General features: G+C 40.4%; 1 protein-coding gene across 1 annotated transcript; it reads left to right on the top strand.

The window, feature by feature from the left end:
• The first annotated feature begins 1950 nt into the window (after window positions 1–1950).
• SPTY2D1 (SPT2 chromatin protein domain containing 1) lies at window positions 1951–20910 on the top strand. Its single transcript, XM_029961028.1, has 6 exons — window positions 1951–2232; window positions 10805–10919; window positions 12320–13915; window positions 15177–15333; window positions 15979–16056; window positions 17321–20910. The coding sequence occupies exons 1-6, from the start codon at window positions 1951–1953 to the stop codon at window positions 17415–17417; spliced, it is 2325 nt and encodes a 774-aa protein (XP_029816888.1). The 3' UTR covers window positions 17418–20910.
• The last annotated feature ends 1161 nt before the right edge of the window (window positions 20911–22071 follow it).

A 22071-nucleotide genomic window follows, 5' to 3' on the forward strand; every position in this document is an offset into this window, starting at 1 on the left:
TGGGAGATCGGGAGGAGTGTCTACCCTGCACAGGGTGGTGCCACGCAGAGATATCGGAGTAAGCATTACAGAAACAACTTCAGTTGAATCTGTAGTTCAAGAACTACAAAAGCCCTGTGATTTAACTGGTGCAGTGCCTGGCTCAAATAAATCATCCAGTTCCTCCCCTCACTTAGGGCCTCACTGGGCATCTTTACACCAGGCTGCAATGTGGCTTATAGCCCTACTCAGGAAGGAATTTCAGATGGGGGGGGGGGAAGTGAGGTCACTGAAGAGGCAAAGGGAAATTGGAAAAGCCAGGAAGGAACTGGAGGCACTGAAAGTGAAGAGTGGTCAAGTAACAGCAGTGTTAAAGAGTTTATGTTAAAGAATGACAAAATGAAGGAAAAACACTTCCTTTCAGTGCCCAGGTTTCTATGACAAGCAGTGTAGAGTAATTTTACTCAGATGGATCTCAGATAATAGATCTAGGAAAAGAGCTGATATCCAATGCAAGCGAGGAGGAGTCTTCAGTCAGCTGGTGTTCTTGCACAATGTTCCAGATTGTTAGAGACCTGGAAAAATATTTGAACGTACATACACACACAGAGTGTTTTGTTTGGCCACTCTAAGAGTCAGCATTGCTCCTGGGAGCCCTGTTTATCAGGCAGTATTCCTGCAGCTGGGAGCACACTGCTGATTAACTGTGACACTCCTAGAAGCCAAGCACTGATTTTCAAGACTCGATAAACCAAGAGAGATCACTGAGGAAACTTAATCCATATTCCTCCTTTGTTACAGGATTTCTGCCTGGCGTGTGTCCCCTCAGGGCCAAGCTGGTGGCTGGAGCTGACTGCTGGGAATGGGGGCAAGTGCCAGGGTGCAGTTGGAGCCACTGGTCATTGCCCCAAAAGGCTTTTTTGCTTCAAAACAACCCAATCCTGACCACCACTGAAAAACCAAGAGTAGCTATTGAAAAAAAATAATAGAAAAAAGTGGGATACATCCCCATGCCAAGGTCAGGGATAATATTCATAGAATCACAGAATGGTTGGGGCTGAAAGGGACCTTAAAGATCATCTAGTTCCAACCCCCCTGACATGGGCAGGGACACTTTTCACTAGACCAGGTTGCTCAGAGCCCTATCCAAGCTAGCCTTGAACACCTCCAAGGATGGAGCATGCACAGCTTCTCCGGGCAATCAGTTCCAGTGCCTCACCACCCTCACAGTAAAGTATTTTTTTCCTAATATCTGATCTAAACCTGCTCACTTTCAGTTTGAAGCCATTCCCCTTTGTTCTGTCACTACGTGCCCTTGCAAACAGCCTCTCTGCGAGGCGTTTCAGCGGGCGAAGCCGGAGAGTGCGAAGGGACAGACCGCGGCATCATCAGCCCCGCATGGGCGGCAGCTGCGTGCGGGGGAGCGGCGGCAAGGAGCGGTAGGCAGAGGCGGGCAGGGCACACGGCGGGGCCGGCCCGGTGGGCTCATTAAGGCAGCCCCGACCGCATCACGCGGGCCCGGCATCCTGCGGGGACTCCTGTAGAGGACAAGACGCCAGCGACCAGTTCCCATAAAAGAAAGACAAAAATGATCTCACTCCTTTCCCAGCGCCGTTTCCGTGGCGACAGGCGCCGCACAAGGGTGATAGTGAGCCGTCGCCAGGCGAGGTTTATATAAAAGGGTGGGCAGGCAGCGGGCGGAGCGAGCGGGGCCGAGCGGGCGGCGGGGGGGGGGGGTGAGGAGCTGGGAGCGGGCCGGCTGCACGCGCCCCGGTTTATCCGGCTCCGGCATGGGCTTTCTTCGAATATTCTCGTGATAGGCCTCGGGAGCAGCAGGGGAACTGAAGCGGGTGACCGGTGACCTGCGGGCCGCGCGGCTGGGCGGGGGTACAGCCGCGGGGCGGGGCGCGGTGGCCAGGTCGCAGCACGTGGGGGGAGTGGTAGCGCGGTTCCGCACGCCGGTCCCGCGGGATGCGGGCCCCGCTGCGCCTCGGTCCGGCTGGCAGAGCTGGTGGTACAGGGCCCGGCGGGCCTGTCGCCTTGCCGGCCGGGGGCTCTCGCTCGTGGGGGCTGGAGAAGTCTGTGTGCGGGGAGGGGGCGAGCGGGGCCCCTTCGGTCAACAGGTCCCGGCACGGCCGGGCTCGGAGGGGGCAGCCGGGGCTGGCGCCTGCTGGCCGCTGGAAGTGCCGAGATGCCGAGAGCGAAGCGCTGCTGCGGGGGAAGCCTGTGGCTAAAAGTCGGATAAGTCCTTTTGTTTGCTCTGGAAGCAGAAATCTGCCACGTCTCAAGTGCGGGTCGGAGACAAAGTGACAAGTTTCGGGTGGATGTGCTGCGTTGTGTGACGTCTTTCTTTAGGGAGAAATTTTTTACCGAGAGAGTAATCAGGCATTGGAATGGGCTGCTCAGGGAGGTAGTGGATTCACCGTCCCTGGAAGGTTTTTAAGATGAGACTGGATGTGGCACTTAGTGCCATGGTCTAGTTACCACGGCGGTGTTGGATCAAGGGTTGGACTTGATCTCTGAGGTCTTTTCCAACCCAGTTGATTCTATCCATTGCGAAGGAATAACCTGTAACAACGCTGTGGGGGATGATTGGCAGAGGGCATTTGGTATATTGCTAATATTCTGAGATCTGTACTTCAGCAGTTTGCATTCTAGTTCAAGATATCAGTAATATGTGGGTTTTGTGTGAAATAACCCACTTGCATGGCTGGATGAAATTTGGCAGTAGGAAGGACCTGTGGCCTTTTCATATATTAATATCCTGGGTTTTATTCCTCTGTCAGGACCCAAATTATAAGTCATGCGTGCTTATTTGGATAAAAAATATTTGCTCTTTGGTAGCCACCAGCTAGGGAAACATTTTTTCTGTTTATTCTTTAACAGAGTACCAGAGTCTTAGGTTTCTATGATTAGCTCATTTAAACCAGTGTAAATGAGAGGGGTAGTTGTTTTTAGCATAAACAGTGGGAAAAGCAGAAAAAAATCATACTCATTAGTTCTGACACCACTAAAATGGAAACACTGTAGAATTCAGAGTATCTCAGTCTATCTGTATCACTAATAGAACTTTGGTAATGCTTGCTAATATTGTGGCCAGTTGATAATATGTACCAACCATATGGTAGATATGTGTAGTTAATTAGATTCCATTGTGTCTTTAAAATCTTATAAAATATACTTTTTTAAATTTAAGCACATTTAGTTTGTCTCTGACTCTACTTAGACATCTGGTTTGTAACATAAATGTTAAAATATCAAATATAGAAATACTCTAAGATATTGCAATGCCTATTTTATTAGTCTTAAAACAAGCTGTTCCACTAAATTGTCACTGGGTTACTGTAATTCTTACTTCAGATGTTTAAAGCTTCTCATTACATTCTTAGTTTTCTCATGCAGCTTTAATGTACTGTGCCACGATTTTTTTTTGCCACAATACTTATAACTCATGATGATGAATTGATAAAATATCTGCCATGTTCTCCATTGTGGATGTGGTGGTGGAGGGACGCAATCCTACTTGTTGTGCAATGGATGAGGGTTTAGTTACTCTTTTTAGAAAGGCAGCATTAGGATTTGCTAATTCCTAATTAACTCATGTAGTGAGAGTGCTGTTGAATCCATAGCTGAAGCAGTTTGTTTAGCACATTAGTGGTGCAGGTTTTAACTCTAAAGTTGGCCCTTGCCTCCGAGCAAAAGGAGATCTGTACTTGGTACAGCTTGAGGTTATCTGCAGCTGCTTGGCTTTAAAAGAGAGCCTATGGAGTTTTTATCATCTTTGGACAGCCAAGTAACTCCACTACATTAAAGCTAGTATATTAAATGTATTTGTATAAGAAGAATATAATTAATTGAAAATATTTTTGTTAAAAACACCATATAGACAAATTACAAAATTTACTAGTATGTAAAGCTACTAGGTTTCCAGAAATGTTAGTTCCTGCATTAATGTGTATATCCCCTGAATTTCCCTCTGAGAAGTTTATTTTAAACTTTACAGTGCACTGAATTAAATATTCCATGTCTATTGTAATGAAAAGTAGTGACATGCACAAGTAATAAATATTAAACTCTATATATGCATTATACAAGTAGTGTGTAGTTCAAAGTGGAAACTATATAAAAACTCTAAGAAACAATATGGCCTTGTATTGTAAAAGGGGGACCTGGATAAAGCAGATATTACATCATGTCCCTGTAAAAACAAATCTGCTTGTTCATCTTCCTATGGAAATCCAGATTGAAAAGGAACATTGCTGAAATCAGCCTTTTAGTGCCCTATTAGTTGCATCAGGTTTTGTTTCTAAATAAAACAGTACATATATGAACTAGTGTCTAAACTATTAATGATGTACTGCTAATAATCTTCCTAGCAGTTGCTGAGTAGAGCCCCGGTTTTTATCACCTAATATTCCATAGGGACTTTGCTGTTGTATCTTGTTACATATGTTCATGTTAGCAGTTCATTAGATTTTCAACATGATCTTGCTTTGACTAGACATGATAAAAGCTATGAGATTTCATGTTGATTTTAGTAAGAGTTAAATACATTGTCATTCTTTTTGGTGAAATTGATTTACTGTTATGCCACAAATTTTAAATGACGCTATGGATGTGGTGAAGCACTTCCAGATATTTTTATCATACGTATTCTTTAACATACAAAATTTTATTGCAGTTTAAAAAAAAAAAAAAACTGAGCACAGTAGAAACCTTTTATTTCACCTAATGTTTGTTGTTATTAATAATTTATTAGGAATTATCTCAAATTGCTCCCAATTCCTTTTAACTGAGGACAAATCTTTGGTGTTCAGAATTGACACATCAAATCTGATACAGAATATCATTTAACCACAAAGAGGTGACCCAAAACGGGAACATCTTGTCATCCACGTCAGCACTTGCTGAGGTCTCAGTTTCAGTCAGACTGATACCTAGTGTCACAAAACAGCCCCCAGTGAAGCTGATAGATACAGGTGACTATGAGAAACAAAGTATTTATGAAGTGAAACACTAGCAGAATCCCAGAGTTTGTTCAGAGGAGGACCTTGGGCTAGAGAGCCTGACCATGGGATTCTACTCTACAAACTATTGAACGCTTGCCCATAGGCAAGAGAAGCCCTGCAAGAGAAATAGTGGGGAATGGCTGTGAAATACAGGCTGTTGTAGGATCAGACTCCTATTGATCAGTGTGTGTGCATTTATTATGTGCTACAACTTGCCTCAAAACAGGGCCTGAAATGCTTTGCATTATGTCAGCTTCCATGTGTGAGCTGCAAGACACACAGTGTGAAATGTTGGCAGGGGTGAGGAGGGCTTTTACTCTCAACTTTCAACTTTTTCTATTTCTGGTCTCTTTTTTTGCAAAAGCAGATGAAAGTGGGGACTAACACATGACTACAGAAAGGAAGGCATAAAGTATCTGTTTAATTTTTTTTCTGTGTGAAGCAACATTTAATAGAAGAAATTTCTGCCTTTTTTCCAGCTAATGGTTCAGCTTGGATATTGTGGCAACACTTGCAAAAATCTTAAGAAATTATTTTTGCTTTTTTAGGAATAAAATGTACGACCCGGTTAAATTGGGTTTGGGAGAGGAGAGCAGTGTGAGCTGATAGTTAAAATACTCATATCAGAAAAACCTTTCTCTTGGTACGGATTGTTGGAAGATGAAGGGAAACAAATTTAAGCATGCTCATTATCTACCATTTAGTTTGTTATTACTAGATATTGAAAGCAGTAGTTGAGAAATCATTGTGTGCACATGTTCTAAGAATGCAGAGGGAGCTGCTGGGAACCCAGTGGTGAGACTGTAGCAGAGGCCTTGGAAATACCAGTCCAGAGGCCCCTGGGCAGTTACACCAATGGCCACTTGCAGTTTGGAAAGTGGCCTTTTGAGGAACTGGTATTAGGGTATTGTGAAAAGAGTGACACAAACAAGGATGTATATGGTGAATGAACCATTGCTGATGTTACCAGAAAGTTATACTCTGCAGAATATTTAGGGGGAAACAGACTTCCCATTGGAGAAGGCTACATGCCTTGGTGAATGGTAAGGAAGAAGAGGAAAAGTGTTGTAATATAACACAGGGGTCACAACGTGCTAGTGAAAAGGGAGCACACCAAAAAATCTCCAGCCTGTGAGAGCCTCTGCAAGCTGCCCATACTGAATAGCACAAGTAGAATTGTCTTTACATTGTGTGTGCAAGCCCACAGCAATAATTATTTGCACAAGTGAGAACCAGGTTTGGCAGAATTGATCAGTCCTATCTTACTACCTGTGTAAATGCTGATCACTGTTAAAGGCAATACTACTGCTGTTGCTTCTGTCTGGGGCTGGTATTTGGTTTAGGCCTTTGGGGGCTTCATTTGGATGCCACAAAGTTCACAATTATTTTATAAATTCTGTTTTACAGTCCAAGATCTGGCACTTGAGTGCTGACATGGAAGTAACTGCAACTGTATCAGGATCATGTGCCATGTTTTGAAGGAAGTCAGTGACTTCAGAGCAAATAATCCATGTTTACAACTCGAATAGTGCAGTGTTCTGGGAACAGCTTGACCTGCTTTCTCCTAAAGGCATTTCTATTACTCTGTTGATTTAACCAACCTAGCAATAGTTATAAAAAGCCAGAGTAGTGCTGCTGCTTCTTAGATGATGAAGTGACATGCCCTGGCCTATTTTGTCTGGTTTATCTGGAATCTGGTGCATGTTCATGCAAACACTTTATCAGTGTTTGTGGAACATGTGCATGGTTCAGTGCTTTTAAAAAGACTACTTAAGCAGGTCATTTTATTTCTAAATGAAAGTGAATGAAACTTGTGTCAACAATAGTAGTGATTCCCTGTACAGAAAATGGGTATTAATTTATGAATTGTTTAGCTGTGTGGCCAGTTGCTAGTCAATACCAAGAAATGCTAGTGATAGGAAGACTTAAATCTGAATTTTGCATGATGTGCCATGTTAGTGGCAGTCAGAAAACAGCTTGTCTGTCAAGCTGCTTTACAAACCTGCTCCTGGATACGACTGTTGGTCATAGTACAGCAAAACAAAGCCTGAAAACTGCTTCCCCATCACTTTAATTCTTTATAAGGTTTTCTAACAGAATAGATCAATCTACATTTGTCCCTGCTGTTTAGCAGTTTTCAAAGGTGCTCCTTAGGCATAAAACTCTTTCAGAATCACACAATCATTTAGGTTGGAAAAGACCCTTAAGATAGAGTCCAGCTGTATCCTCAGTCTTGAAAATTCTCAGTTTTTAAAAACTCTGTAGAAATTGAATAATTAAACCAAGCTTTGCCAAATTAGGTTACCAATGGCAAAACATGACATATTTGACTTCGTAAGAAAATTAGTAAATGGTAATACTAATTATTATTATACTAAGATGAGTATAATATATATCATTATACTACAGTGAGTATACTACAAAACACCGAATATTGTTTCTAAGGTTCTAATTTGCTTCAACCTTTTTCTGAAAGGATTTTGACTAATAATGAGTGGATTTCTCTCTCTTTTCCAATTCAGGTGGAGTAAGCCAGATTAGTTGGGGACACTGAGTCATGGGCCACATCTGAGCAAAAACTGAGAGGCAATACTGCATCACTGTTCAGGTTTCCTGAACAGTCAGATCTTGGAATGCTTTTGGTGCAAACAACAAAGTCAGTTCTCAGATTGTAAACTTCCTTACACAGAGGTGAAGCTCAGTAAATGAGCGTAACTATAGTAGGTTTTCAGTGTGATGAGGCAACATTGCAGGTTTTACTACTGCAGTGTGTGTGGATGGTGCATCTTTGTAATTCTGTTCTAGTCATTTCAGAAATTTCTCAAGGCTACAAGTAGCTGGTATTGTAGCTGCCTTTCTTGGAGTCAATTTTGGCTGCAGTTCGGGGATGAGCCTCTGAACCTTGCTTCTTAGTGCGTGTATATTCAAGATAATGTATGGATTTGCATGTTAGTAATTAAAGTAATCAAAGGATCTATTAATATGCTGCAGATCAATTAATCAGAAATTTGAATGAAGGCTTCAGTTGGGTGATATTGGAATTTTTAGAGAGTTATGCCACTAGCCTGCCTGATTATTGCTTCTAAAAGATTTGGATGTAGGTTTCTTTACCAGATATTATAATTTAATTATTTTATTTAAGTTCTGTAAGGCTACATGAGGATAGGATGATCATGTGCATAAATATATGGAAATGCTGACTTGTGTGGCTCTTCAGTGATACTGTTTTTTCACAGCTTTCTTTTGGTGAGGATCCTAATGTCTCATGTGGGAGATCTTGGTTTAGATTTTAATCTATTGTCTTACTACTAAAATAAAAAAACCCAGCTTTCCAGCTGCTTCTGGGTTTAACTGGTTTCTATTGTATTTATATTTGCAACTATCTCGTTCTTATTGCTTTGGGGTTTTTTTCTGTAGCCTGTGGGAAGAAGTTCAAAAAAAGTCTTTGGGGTTTTTTTCCATTTTAAGCAGAGTCTGGTACATTTGTGAAAGGCAGTGTTTGAACAGGCATAGCACATTGGGGTAAGTGTTTGTTATAATAGATCCCAGTAAGAAAGGCACTTGATCTCTTAAGATATTGATTAAAATTTATCGGATTTAACAGGGGAAGCAAAAAAGGGGGTAGCATAGATAACTTTGCATCTGTTCAGTTGTGGGAATCCCAAGTTGAACAGCACTGGACAGACATCTAGGCATGGCAAGCTGTGCAAATCCTGTCCATGGTGTGAATGACCAACATTGTAGTCTTTAGAGCTTTTGCAGGATGTCCTTGGCAGTAAATGGCACAATTTATCATTTCCTCTGCCAAGGAAAAGGATGTTATATGAAAACATGCTGCTTCACTTCAAGATATGATATAAAATCATGGAATAGGATCTGCTAAAGGTAATCTAGTCCAACAGTCCTGTAATGAGCAGGGACATCTTTAAATAGATCAGGTTGCTCAGACCTCTGTCCAATATGAACTTCAGTGTTTCCAGGGAAACATCTGCATCTGATGCATCTGCAGCCTCTCTGGACAACCTGTGCCAGTGTTTCACCACTCTCATCATATACAATTTCTTACCTATATCTAGTTTGAATCTACCCTCTTTTAGTTTTAAACCATTACCCCCTGTCCTGTTGCTGATGGCTCTGCTTAAAAGTCTGTCCTCATATTTCTTATACACCTTTCAGTACTGAAAGGCTGCAATAAGATCTCTCTGGAGCCTTGTCTTCGCCTGGCAAATTACACCACATGCAAGTGCCATAATTGCCAGGTGCCAGGTGTGGGCTGTGTGTGCTGTCACAATTAGTGCTGAGGTCACACACTAATCTCGGGCGATAAGTGGAGTGCAGGCCTGGACCCATTCAGGTCACCTGCTGTGTGGATCAGTAACTCCTTGATATACAGTAGTCACTGTCAGCAGGAACTAAAATCAGTATTGCTGGTTTTACATCGATCTACTGATAAAGTCCATTCCAACTTTTGGAATAATTAAATTTTTTGAGTTGATTTCTTTATTTTTGCTGAATTAGGTAAACTGAAATGAGTGTCCACAAGCAATCTGAAAATGGAGCTGTAAGCCTGCAGTCTGGAATTGAACTGACTGGCAACTTGAGCTGTAGTTTGCTTTTGGTTCCTGCTTGGTCAAAGACTAAGGCTGAACTGAAATATTTTTATTCCATTACTAATGCAGCCGTTACATTCCTTATTAGTCCAGTGCATTTCACTCATTTCTGTTTCCCTTCCTGTTTTCTGGTTTCCTGTTCATTCCTTCCAAAAGCTGAGTGAATCCCTGACACAGATGAGTAGAAAGTACCTCACTAAGAAGACCTGCAGCAATGTATTTTGAGATAAAATAATAATTTGACAGTTCAGTAAGTTCAGTGGGACTTGACAAAGTTTTAACAGTGGTTTGACAAGGTTCTATGAGTTCGATGCAAGGTTCATCTTAATAAATACTCATTGGAAGAAACACACAAAGGAAAATAGAGTTCAAATTGAGCTGGAATGATTCTGAGACTGGTGACGCAAAGAGTGAGGAGCACCTTCCTGTTGAATCACAGGGTTCAGAGCTGACTGCTTTCTAAACTCCCTTTGGAGCCTAGGTGTGGCTGGATCCAATTGTAGTCTCAGACTTGGTTAATGGTTTTTGTCTAGTGAAATTATCCATACAGTGTTTATAATAATATGGAATTAATGTTTCCTCATACTACTTCAGCATGCTCTCAGTCACCTACTGAGGAACTGTCACTGGTAAGGGATCCCTCTGCCTTGGGTAAGGAAGGGTCTCTTAGTTTCAGGTAAGGAATCTCTAACCTTGAAAGGCGTCCCTGCTCAGGAGGTGTCACCTGCCGAGCAGTTCAACTGCAGTTCAGGCAGAGCTCAAATTTGGGCCCATCCTGATGGTAATATTTAGAGGGTGAGGTAGTTGGCTGCTAGTCAACAGTACAGACAAGATAGATGTCTTCATTTTTAGTGCTTGTATCTTGTTCAATACTTCGGTTATCTTGCTCTTCTGGGTTTTGAAACCACCTTTCAAAATAAATTTCAAGATACCTCTAGTCCCTTGTATGGGAGCCAGGGAATTTCTAGCTTGCGGGTTTTCCCCAATGACTTGAGGCCTGTTGTTCCTTAGTCAGCCTGAAACAAAGTACATCTAGGAGTGAAGTGTATCCAACAACTCTCGGCTTCAGTGGGAATTTGTTGTTTGCATATTCTGGACCACTTCTATGCTTAAAGTCAAATACATGACTATTATGCAACTCCTCAGTTTCAAAAACTGATTTTTACATTTCTTAACTCTTCTGACCTATTTCTTTGTTCTTTGCAGAAAAGGTACAGTTTGGCCGTTGGTCCTCCCAAAAAAGTTCCAAAAGTCAAGGGTGTAGAGTCTGCAGCAGTGCAAGCATTTCTCAGACGGCAAGAAGAAGAAAAAAGAAAAAAAGGTAAAAGTCCAAAATATTTCCTATAGTAGACTTTTGTTGATTCATTTGAGATTTGCCTCCTTATTCAAAGCTTTTGTAAATATGGCTACGTGTCTGTTTCTGGAATTTATGCACAGAAATTCCTGGGGCTTAGGGAAAGCCAGGACTAAGTAAGTAGTCTTACTTAGAACTACTGAGAAGTAGTTAAGGTAAGAGCACAAGAAGCCATCTGGACTTTGGTAACTTAAGTTTGAAAAGCTTCATCTGTGTGAAAAATGGAAAGAGTTTCTGTTGTTGTGTGTTAACTTAGTGTATCAATACAGTCTGAATTTTAAATATATATGTCAGAGGCTTTGTTTGAGCCACACTTTTTCCACTGTATTATATTTCCTTTAAATAGTCTGTAGAATGAACTAATATTACATTGCTTCTGATGTTTTATTAAATCTGATGGACCGGATGGCCCAGGGTGTTCTTCCTCTCCTGGGCCAGTTGTGAGTCTGCTCCTTATTCCTGCTGTCAGGTGCACCCAGAAGCAAGATTGAGCATGAATTCCATATAGGAATGCTTGCATCCTCATGTTACACAGTCACAGCCCTTGACAGTGAAATAATATAGACAGGGAATGGTACCTTTACAAGCACCCAAACAATGAGTAGCCCAGTCCATTTTCTAGGAATTTATGCTTTTCCTGAATCTTTCTGATATTTAGCCCCCACACCCTTGGTCTCTCCGGTATTTGGTGTTCAGATCTCTTACCTCTTCTCCAGCTAGTTCAGCCTGAATTTTGTCAGTGGACCACACGCAGATGTAAGACAGCATACTCATGCAGAAAAGAGCTAAAAACTGTTCAGTGAGAGTGTAAGACAGACTGTGGAGATAGTCTCTTATCAGACATGTGTAGTGACCAGATGCTTGCTTATCTGTGGTTGACTGCTTCTGTATCAACCCTGCATGCTTCTACACACACACACTTGTATTTCCCTATTCTTATCCCCCCAATACTCTTTTATTCCCTCATTTTCCTCATCTTCCCTTAGACACCTGATAGTAAAGTCTCAAAATTCTCTTGCTCAGTCTCAGAACTCCCTCTACTACCCAGAGATCCCATAACTCGTTCTGTACCTTCTTGCACAGTGCTTCTCTGTAGTTTTTGTGGCATTCTGGAGAGCTGCTTCCCTTGAATGACCTTAGTGGGTTTTGCCATAACAGCATTTGTTTTAATTGCTTGCCTTTGTTGGAGTAGCTTATACAGGTGGGTTAGCCTGCCCTGTTGGCAGACCTCTGGTCATTTTCTGTTCTATTTTGGATACCTGTGAGCCAGATATCCTTAAATTACTGTCCTAACTGGTTTATCAGTTTGGAAGAAATTGAAGTAAAAAGTAGTGCTTTTGCCTAACTTTCTCCTGGTTTTCGTACAGCACTGGAAGAAAGAAGAAAGAAAGAGCAACTCTTGGCAAGGCGTATTGAACTGAAACATGACAGAAAGGCAAGAGCTATGGCCTCACGAACAAAGGATAATTTTTATGGCTATAATGGCATTCCTGTTGAAGAGAAGCCTAAAAAGAGGAGGACGAGTGAGAATGTTGCTCAGGCCCCAGAGGCTGAGTATGCAACAGAAGATGAAACTGAGCAACTTGAGTACAGTCAGACTGAATCTGAACATGAGCAAGAAGAATATGAAGAGAAACCATCCAAAGCTGCAGTGAAACCAAAGGCACCTCCCAAAAGTGCACCACCACCTCTGAACTTTACAGAGCTCTTGAGGCTTGCTGAAAAGAAACAATATGAACCAGTGGAAATAAAACCAGTGAAAAAGGTAGAAGAGAGACCCAGAACAGCAGAAGAATTGAGAGAGAGGGAATATTTGGGACGCAAAAACAAAAGAGTAGAAATGCATAGGAAAGATGAGAAGGAGATTAAGACTACAGGGATATCCAGCTCTTCAAAAAAAATGTCTTCTCAAAAAACATCTGTAAATGCAAAACTTAATAAAAGCTCGGTAGATAAACATTCCACGTCAAAACCCAATGTGTCGCTTTCTATGGGTGGTATTGATAAGAAATCCAAAGCACCAGCATTGACTGAAAAACACTCACGGTCATCATCTTCCTCCAGATTTGATCATATGGAAAAAAAACCACAAAATGGCTCCTTAAAAAGCTCTACTGGTAGCAGTCATAGTAAATTACCTGTCAATGGTATTAGGAAGTCTGGCTCAAGTTCTCACGTGCCACCCTCAAAACCCATGGCCAATGGGGCTCAAAGGCTGCCATCTGCTAAAGAATCCAGCCTGAAAAAGCCTGCCCATGCAAAACCAGGAAATACTGCTGCCCTTCAGCATGGAATCAACTCCAATGCAAAACGATCAGGCAGCAGCTTAGGAAAAGGAGGACCTGGACATCCTGGAGGTGGTTCAGGTGCAGGACCTGGGCGATCAAGCAGCAACTCTGGCATGGGACCTGGAAGGCCGGGAAGTGGTTTAAGCTCAGGACCTGGGCGACTGGGCAGCGGCTCAGCCACAGGACCTGGAAGGCCAGGCAGCAGCTCAAGCACAGGACCTGGGCGACTGGAAGGTGGCTCAGGCGTGGGGCCCGGGAGGCCGACTGGCAGCTCAAGCACAGGACCTGGGCGACCAGGCAGCAGCTCAGGCATGGGACTTAAACGACCAGGCAGCAGCTTGGGCACTGGACCAGGAAGGCCAGGCAGCAGCACAAATGTGGGACCTGGGCGACCAGGCGGCAGCTTGGGAACAGGACCAGGAAGGCCAGGAATCAGTCCAAGCACAGGAGCCAAGCGACCAGGCAGCAGCCTGGGAGCAGGACCAGGAAGGCCAGGCATTAGCACAAGCGCAGGACCTGGGCGACCAGGCAGTGGCTCAGGTGCAACTGTAAAACCGAAGTGTACTGTCGTGTCAGAGACCATTTCTTCTAAAAACCTAGTCACAAGACCTAGCAATGGACAGATGAATGGAATGAGACCTTTTCAAGGGCATAGACCTGTGCTTCATCCACAAGGTATACATTTGTAGAGCAGATTTTTTTCACTGTTGTGGTTTAACCCCAGGTAGCACCTAAGTACCATGCAGCTGCTCACTTGCCCTGTCCCCCAGTGGGGGCAAAACTGGAAAAAAGGGTAAAACTTGGATGAGAACAGTTTAATAACTGAAGTAAATGTAATAATATTGACAACAGTAATAATTTTAAGGAAAGGGGAGTAAAATGTAGGAGAAACACATGATGCATGGTACAAACAATGTTCTGTGGTGTGGAATATCCCTTTGGCTGGTTCAGGTCAGCTGTCCTGGCCGTGCTCCCTCCTGACTTTTTGTGCACCTGCTGACTGGCAGAGCATGGGAAACTGAAGAGTCCTTGACTGAGAAAAAGCACTATTAAGCAGCTACTAAATCATCAGTGTGCTATTAACCTTTCTCATATTCAAAACAAAGCACTGTACTGCTACCAAGGAAGAAAATTAACTCTATCCTAGCCAAAATAAGGACATTCATTTAGTTATTGTTTTGTATGTTTTATGCATGTCTGAGTTGAGGTCACTAAGAGACTTTTGACTATTTATAGATGCAGTTAGGGAGACTTGGAGAAAATACCACATTTGCCTTTTAAAGATTGCTTTTAACAGTAGAATGTTTTTTCTGCTTTGCAACTTTTTATTTTTGCCTGTGCTCATAACTCTTGAAATACAGGTGGTGGGAATTATTACATGAAAGGAAACCAAGCAGCCTGTGATGGATGTTGGTATATGAATGCTGTTAGAAGGAAAAGAATTCACTTCTAGCATCACTTAATAATACTTAGTCTATAATATTTCATAGTGTCATAAATAACAGATGCTTGAAGGGGTACATACTGACTGAAAAATCAGTCAGGCTCTCTGTGGTTTTACATTTCAGTGTTTTGGCAAGTTCATCTTATCAGTAACAAGCAGTTCTAAAAATTTATTTCTGGTCAGGAACAAGCAGAGTGGAGTATAGTGAATACATGCCTAGAAAACCCTGAACAAAGAAGACATCTGCTGGGTGGTTTCCTCAGGATGCTGTTGGTGATACTGATATGTAATCTTCTCTAGCACAACTTAGAGGAAGTCTTTCCTTTTACTGAGTTTCTGAGAATTGCTAGTTAACTTGAGGCAGAAGTTTTCTACCTTGAAGCCCAATGTAAAATGGCTGTGCCCAAGGTATAGCAAGGAGAAGTCCTGTTAAATTAATGTAATGTTCATGTTATTCATGATTTTTTTTTTTTCTGCTCTCCTGCCATTTAGGTCTTGGGAGACCACCAATTAGTTACAAGAGGCAAATAGAAGATGATGATGATGACGAGTATGACTCTGAAATGGATGACTTCATTGAAGATGAAGGGGAACCCCAGGAAGAAATATCAAAACATATTCGGGAAATATTTGGCTATGACCGGAAAAGGTAAGAAAAATGACCATTCTAAAATACTGCAGAACAAGCAGTAGAACAATGGAAATTAATGTAGTTCTACAAATAAAAATGTTTTAGAAATAGGGGAAGTGCAGGTATCCAGAAATTGTATCGCATTGAAGAAATTTAACAAGCATTACTGCTGCTTATTGCGGAAGATACCTTGAATTTTCACACTGCCTACAATGCTCTTTTAGGGAGCAATAAAATTTGCCTAGGACATCACTGGAAAACAGCACAGCTTCGTTGTCTCACCTGGATAATTCATAGCAACTCTTTATTACTGGATGTTAAAATGCCTTCTGTAGCAGTCTGCAGTACTTCAGAATTCTTTAGATGTAAGTGCCCAAGTATGAACTGCTAAATGCAATAGTGTCACCTGCTCTGAGAGGACCTAATTTGGTATGCCTAGGAACTGATGGAAAGTGAAGGCTCTTAGCTGGCTTATTTAAATACTTCCTTCTTGTCTGACAGTAAGTGTAAGAAAACAGGCATTTTCAAGGCTTGTAACTTACGTTCTTTTAAAACCTTAAAATCTGCAGGCAAGTGATTGTTCTTTCTGAGAAGGGGTGTGAATTCATTAACTGTGCACTCTGATGGTTTTTAGTGTTCTGAAAACTCATATTTAACTTCCAGGTACAAAGATGAAAGTGACTATGCCTTACGTTATATGGAGAGCAGCTGGAGAGAACAACAGAAAGAAGAAGCTAGGAGGTATGCATGGGTTTAAACTGGGATAGAAATTGGGAAGTTTATTGCTTAATATTTTCATATTGGTTTTGACCATTGGTTTTGGCCTCTGGGCCTGCACAACTCTTATGTTATAAACTGATTTGGTTTTTAATGGCTTGTGGGATAAGATTTGTGAAAGTTATAAGAGTTTTTTATAGATATTGGAATCCACGGAGACACCAAATTCTTTTGTTCTACTGAAATTTTTATATTGTTATTCAGAAGGTGCCTTGAGCATTAGAAACTTGCATCTTTGTTAAGTTAGTCAGTGTTCTTATTCTTCCTTGCTTCTGAGGAAGAGCTGCAGCTCATGCAAATCTGTAGTCTGTTAAATGGAGTTAGGGGAACTAACTGGAATTTTAAGTGATATTGCCGTTAACCAAATCCTCTGTTGAAAACCCAGAGTGAGTTTTTGCAGAGTTGAATTCCTGATTCACTTTTAACTACACATGCAGCATAAAGGCAGTGGAGTTGAGAAACTTCAGTTAAGCTCATTTTTACCCTTTTCCATGCTCAACTGTTTTTCACTGAGTGCTTGGTTAAAAGCACATTTGAAATGAAGAACTTCTAACCAAGCAAGTCCACTTAAATTATAGTTGTTCTAAGCCAGATTGAAAAAAAAATCATTCAGCAAGCCAGTTTTATCACATAGATCCTTGTTGTGTTTGTTTCTGTCCTTAATTTGGATGACTGCAGCTTCCTGAATTCAGGGAGGTGGGTAGAACATGCTGTATTATCAGTATCTCTTCCATGGACCTGTTCATCAGAGTCAGGGGGACTGAGGGTGGAACTTGTAGCTATGTGTATATGGTGCCTCAAGCCAGGAAGTGCAACAAAATCTTTTACTTCTCTACTGTTTGACAAATCCATTCACTCCCTTGCCAGTGTAAAAAGTTTAGGTGGCTCTTAGAAACTGATGAGCATCAGTCCTGCCACAACTTGTATGATGATATATTGGCAAGAATTGATGGATGTTTTTCAGTAGCTATTTTTTGGGAGGAAAAGAAGACCTTATGTATTTTTTTATTACACAATCTTTATTTTTTAACAGAAGTTTTAAATATTTTTTCCCCTCAAAATATTTGATGCTAATCTAATGATAAAATCTTTCTTTTTTTAAAGCTGTATTCTTCTAAAATTATTGTTCAAGTCAGTACTTTTAGGATTGCTTTTCTTGAAGGAGGGGTGAAAGTAAAACTTCATGTGTCTTGAGTAGCAGTGTAAAGGATTTAATCTTATTTGGCAGCTTGAGACTCGGTGTTCAGGAGGACCTCGAGGAACTGAGACGGGAAGAAGAAGAATTGAAACGCAAGAGACAGTCCAAGAAGCTGAGGACACGTTAACTGGCTTACGGTGTTGACTTTGTTCATGTTTCTGCTACCCTCTGCCTCCGTACATCTCTTACTCTATTTCAGTTTCCATTTGCTTGTTAGAGGGCAAAAGAGTATTTAAAGGGATTAAAGTACTGAAAAGCAAGGCTTTAGTTTGACCTAAATAAGATATTTATTTTTAATACTTGCCAGGGTTGTTTTTTTATAAAGACATTAATGCACTAATGCATATTAAATGGAATAAAATTAATAGATGTTTCCATTGATTAAACCAGTTCAAAATGCCAGCAGAAATATTGACTAGCTATGCACTGACATGGAACTGTGTGGGCCACGTACCAGTAAACCAATTTTGCATTCACTTGAAAGAAAGGAATAGCATTCTTGTTCCCTGATATTTCTTGAGAATTAGAGAAATTGCTTTATATCCTACTTGGTCTCCCAACATGAGCCTCAAAGTCTTGAAATGTCATCTTCTGTACAGCAGCGGCTTGGGTGTAAATTCAGCCAAAGTTTTGTTTAAGGCAATAATGTGCTGCATATCTTCTGATTTGAGGACCCATAAAAATAATTTGAATCTCTTTATTTCTAAGTAGAAAAGGGCATGTCATTTGCAAACTGTACAGTTATGTGTATGGCCAAAAGATTGTTGGCTTTTGCTGTGTCTGGAATTCCAATGCCAGTCTAATTCAGTATGAGAAACACACACCCTGAAAACAAGAATTCTTAGTGTTTGTATATAACTTGTGCTTTTGGGCTCGAGGCATGTGCTTGGAAATTCTTTTCCTGCCCTGTAGATATTCACATTTGTTTAACAGCTTCTGCTGCTTTTACAAATGATGTTTTTTCTTACATTAAACATACAATGTGTTATTTAAAATGTGAAGCAGTCACTATCTAATTATCTTAAATGTTTAGAAAGCACATCAGAATTAAATTTGGTTAGAATGCATTTGCAGCTCTTCGATATTAACAACTTCATGTTAATACTTGTGATTGATTTCATCGAGCCAAAAACCTTTATTATGTATAGCAGGAGAGTTAGTTCAGTTACTTACCTTAATGCCCATATTTGCACATTATTTCTAACTATGCACTTAAAGACTGTTTGTTTCAGTAACTGAATTTGTTTACAATCAGCGCGGGGTTTGTGTAAGTCTGCAGGACTGAGAGTCTGAAGCTCAAATCTGGTGTTGCATCTACTTTGATTTCTCCAGGTTGCCCTTCAAAGTTCACCAGTGTCACTACTCAGCTTTGCCTCAAGCCCCAGAACTCCATTGATAGTATCTATCTTCAGCTGCTTCAGGCCATTATGCTTTAATGCTGGAAATACTTGGAAAAGTACAAAAAGGGCTTTGGGTGTTGGTTGGGGGGTTGAAAAAGGAAAACTTATATTGTGGAAAAATGACAAAGGAACCTTTCCTATTGGGCCTGTTCTTAACAGTGCTGCTTCTAGGAAGCAGTTCAGATAGCAACCTGTAAAGAACAGTCTTGGAAGCTGCTCAAGTTTAAACATCTGACTCTTAATGTAAGAAAAAACAGATTTGCCTTGTTAAGATGTGTTCTGTCAATGGCATGAGATTTCACTGCCTAAGCAAAACATTGATGTGAGTAAGCTAATGGTATAGATTCTATAAACTAATTCAGTATTAACTGACACAGAGCCCCCATTGTTGCTCCTCTGTAGTTTTAACTTTATTAACTAACAAAAACTGTTTCTCAGTGTGTGCACTTAAGACCATGCAAGATAGTGTAACCTCACTGTCTAGAAGTGTGTTGTATTCTCTGCTGCATTGGGACCATCTAAAATTTCCTATTGGAAATATCCTGGTTTCTAGAATTACCCATTTAAGACAATGAACATTGGGACCATGATGAAGTTCTAGGTTTTTACTTCTTAATTCTTTTCAGCTGGAAAAGACTCTAGCTCTGTCAACCCAGACAGCTATATCTCTGAGCAACTTCCTACCTGGTTGGGGAAAAAAAGTCTCTTATGAAGCAAAAGAAATACATTAATTTGAAATTGGTTCAGTTGGGAATGAAATCTGCATTTCAGACAAATATGGGCTAAATAAAACCTGAATATTTCACCACTTTCTGATTATTTAAGCACGCAAGATCAGTTAAACTTCTTAATCTGTAAAGCACTTTGTCATTTAGATGGTGACTGGAATGTACTCTGCTAGCCTCCCTAAGACACTGTATAACTGTCTCTTCACACAGTGAACATTGCTTAAATTTTGTCTACTTCATATGAAAAATTATTCAAGGACGCATTTGTAATTTTATGATCAAGAAGTACTTTCTCATAATTGGCATGGGATGCTAATAGGTTTCATGTTTTGTACAAATGTTTGGCTTTTAATGTGCTTGCATTTGTTGCATATTTGTAAATCAGCTAGGAAGGAACTAAACTTGTTTTTTGTAATTCCTGACCTTGTATCCAAAAACATGTTTACTGTTTGCCAGATTAATAGTATTCATCTAGTAACAGTATTTCAGTACTTGTCCGAAGTGCATCTGAATTTGAGGTTAAGAAAAACTGGAAGAATGCTTTTATTGGTTTATTGGGATCAGATGTTCAGCTAATGATTTAATTGTATTCAAGGAAATTCTGGTTTGGTTTTTAGATTTTTAATTCACTGTTTGACAAATGTGCCTTTTTTACTAAATTGTGTCAAAAAAAAGTATTGAATGTAGGAATATAAAAAGGTTGGTTGGTTTCTGCTATCTCAGATTCTATATCCTTAAACTTGAGAGTGTGAAATGACATACGTTTCATAAAACCCTTCCAGGTCTGGCTTTGATTGCACAATTAAGGTAGCTACTTCTTTACTGCTAATGCTAAATCAAATGAAGGGCACTTTCTACTGATGACTACTTTTTGAAAATGTCTTGTATTTACACTTGAGCTGTATTTCACTTTACAGCAACATCTTTTGGAGGCCAGGGTTTTGCATATCACAGGAAGCCTTAGTGTGCAACTCTGTGCTGTGCTTTAAAATAAAAATCTTTCAAGAAGTATATGAGATCTCTATTGAAATCTGGATTTATTTTTGTGTAAAGCCCAAAATATTGTCCAGGAAAACTAATTTTCTATTTTTTTTTTTTTGCATTTTGTAACATGATCTAGTAGCTGATGCATATTTCTAGATATAGCATATTTCTGGAGACCAAAACATGTCAAAGTAAATAAATATATGGAGAGACTGGTGTTTAAATTGTGATGAATGTACTTCTATTTATTTTGGTGAGTGGGTGTGATGCAATATTAAAGTGTTAGTGTGTAAATAAGGGTGCTTCTAGTGTTAGCCAATGATTTATTCCTTTGGGGATATCATGTGTGCACAATGTCTTTTTACACAATGTGACAAATCAGGTTAAAAACTGGTACATAGCTTAACTGCTTTCTGGTGCTGTCAAAGAGGTGTATACTTTTGCACACACCAAATGCATATAAGTTTTGCAGAGTATGTATACAATAAATTACAGGCATTAAACATTTTGCTGCTATTTCTCATTGGTTTACTTTATGGGAGATTTATCAGAATTACTTTCTGTTCACCTAGAATTGTTCTAGGTGAATGCCAGCAAGAATGTATGAAAAATTAATGGAAGCACTTAAGCCTTCAGAAAAGATCTGAAAGCTACTGGTGTCTCTTGCAGTTTAGGCTATGACATAATTTGTATTTGGAAGTACATGTATTTTAGAATGATCATATACACAAGTGTACCCGTTGCCTTTAATCTTTTCCATCCTGCAGTTTCATAAGCAGCATCCTTCTTGGTTTCTCTTACTCCCGTGGAAGGAATGTGAACTGCCTTGGAGGCTGTCTCCTCTGGAAAGGTTTTCTGCTTTGACAGGGGGAAGTAAATGCAGTGACTGTTCTGATCAGCTGGTGCTGTGACCCACTTCCAAATGGATGAAAGGATACACATCAGTGAGCCCACCCGCCTTTTCTTTGAACAGCAGCATTTGCACAGTCCTGTGCATAAAAAAAAATATTTTGTTGTATTGCAAATCAGTATTTAATGCGTCCTTGTTTTGAAAACATGAAATCTGACCTTCTTTGGAATTACCCTGTATGGAATTCCCTCGAGATTTTTCATGCATCTTAGTAGCTGTAATCAGTCATTATCAGCCATTATTTCAAAGCAAATATGTTCTGTTCAGAGGGAGGGTGATTCTACGTTGAGTTACTATCTTAATCCAGCCAGTAAAGCTACTTCTCTGGAAGCAAAAAAATATTTTACATAGGTTTAGAAAAAGTAGTTACAGGTTTTCCTTGTTCGAGGGCAGCTTTTAGTTGCAATTTACTTGAAATAACATTTTAGTTCCACAAGACAGAACTACAGTGGAATCATCCCATAGATAGACTTTTCTTACCCCTAGAAATGCATATGGAAACACTTATTCATTCATGAGCCTGGTAATCCAAAAAGCCTTTGATATATCATGCTTAATGTACCCTGTGGAATTAAATTAAGGACAGAAGACGTTCCTGAAGTAATGAAGCATGTTGCCAGCTTAGTCCTAACTTCTCTGTCCACAACGGATAGTTTTGTTTTTCCACACCACCTGGTGTGGAAAAGCTTAATTTGCTTTGGGGTTTTTTTGTTTGATTTTTTTTGTTTTGTTTGGGTTTTTTGGTTCAGTTCTTCATGG

The sequence above is a fragment of the Manacus vitellinus genome, unplaced genomic scaffold (genome assembly GCF_001715985.3).
Source record: "Manacus vitellinus isolate BGI_N305 unplaced genomic scaffold, ASM171598v3 scaffold_30_pilon, whole genome shotgun sequence".
Lineage (NCBI taxonomy): Eukaryota > Metazoa > Chordata > Aves > Passeriformes > Pipridae > Manacus > Manacus vitellinus.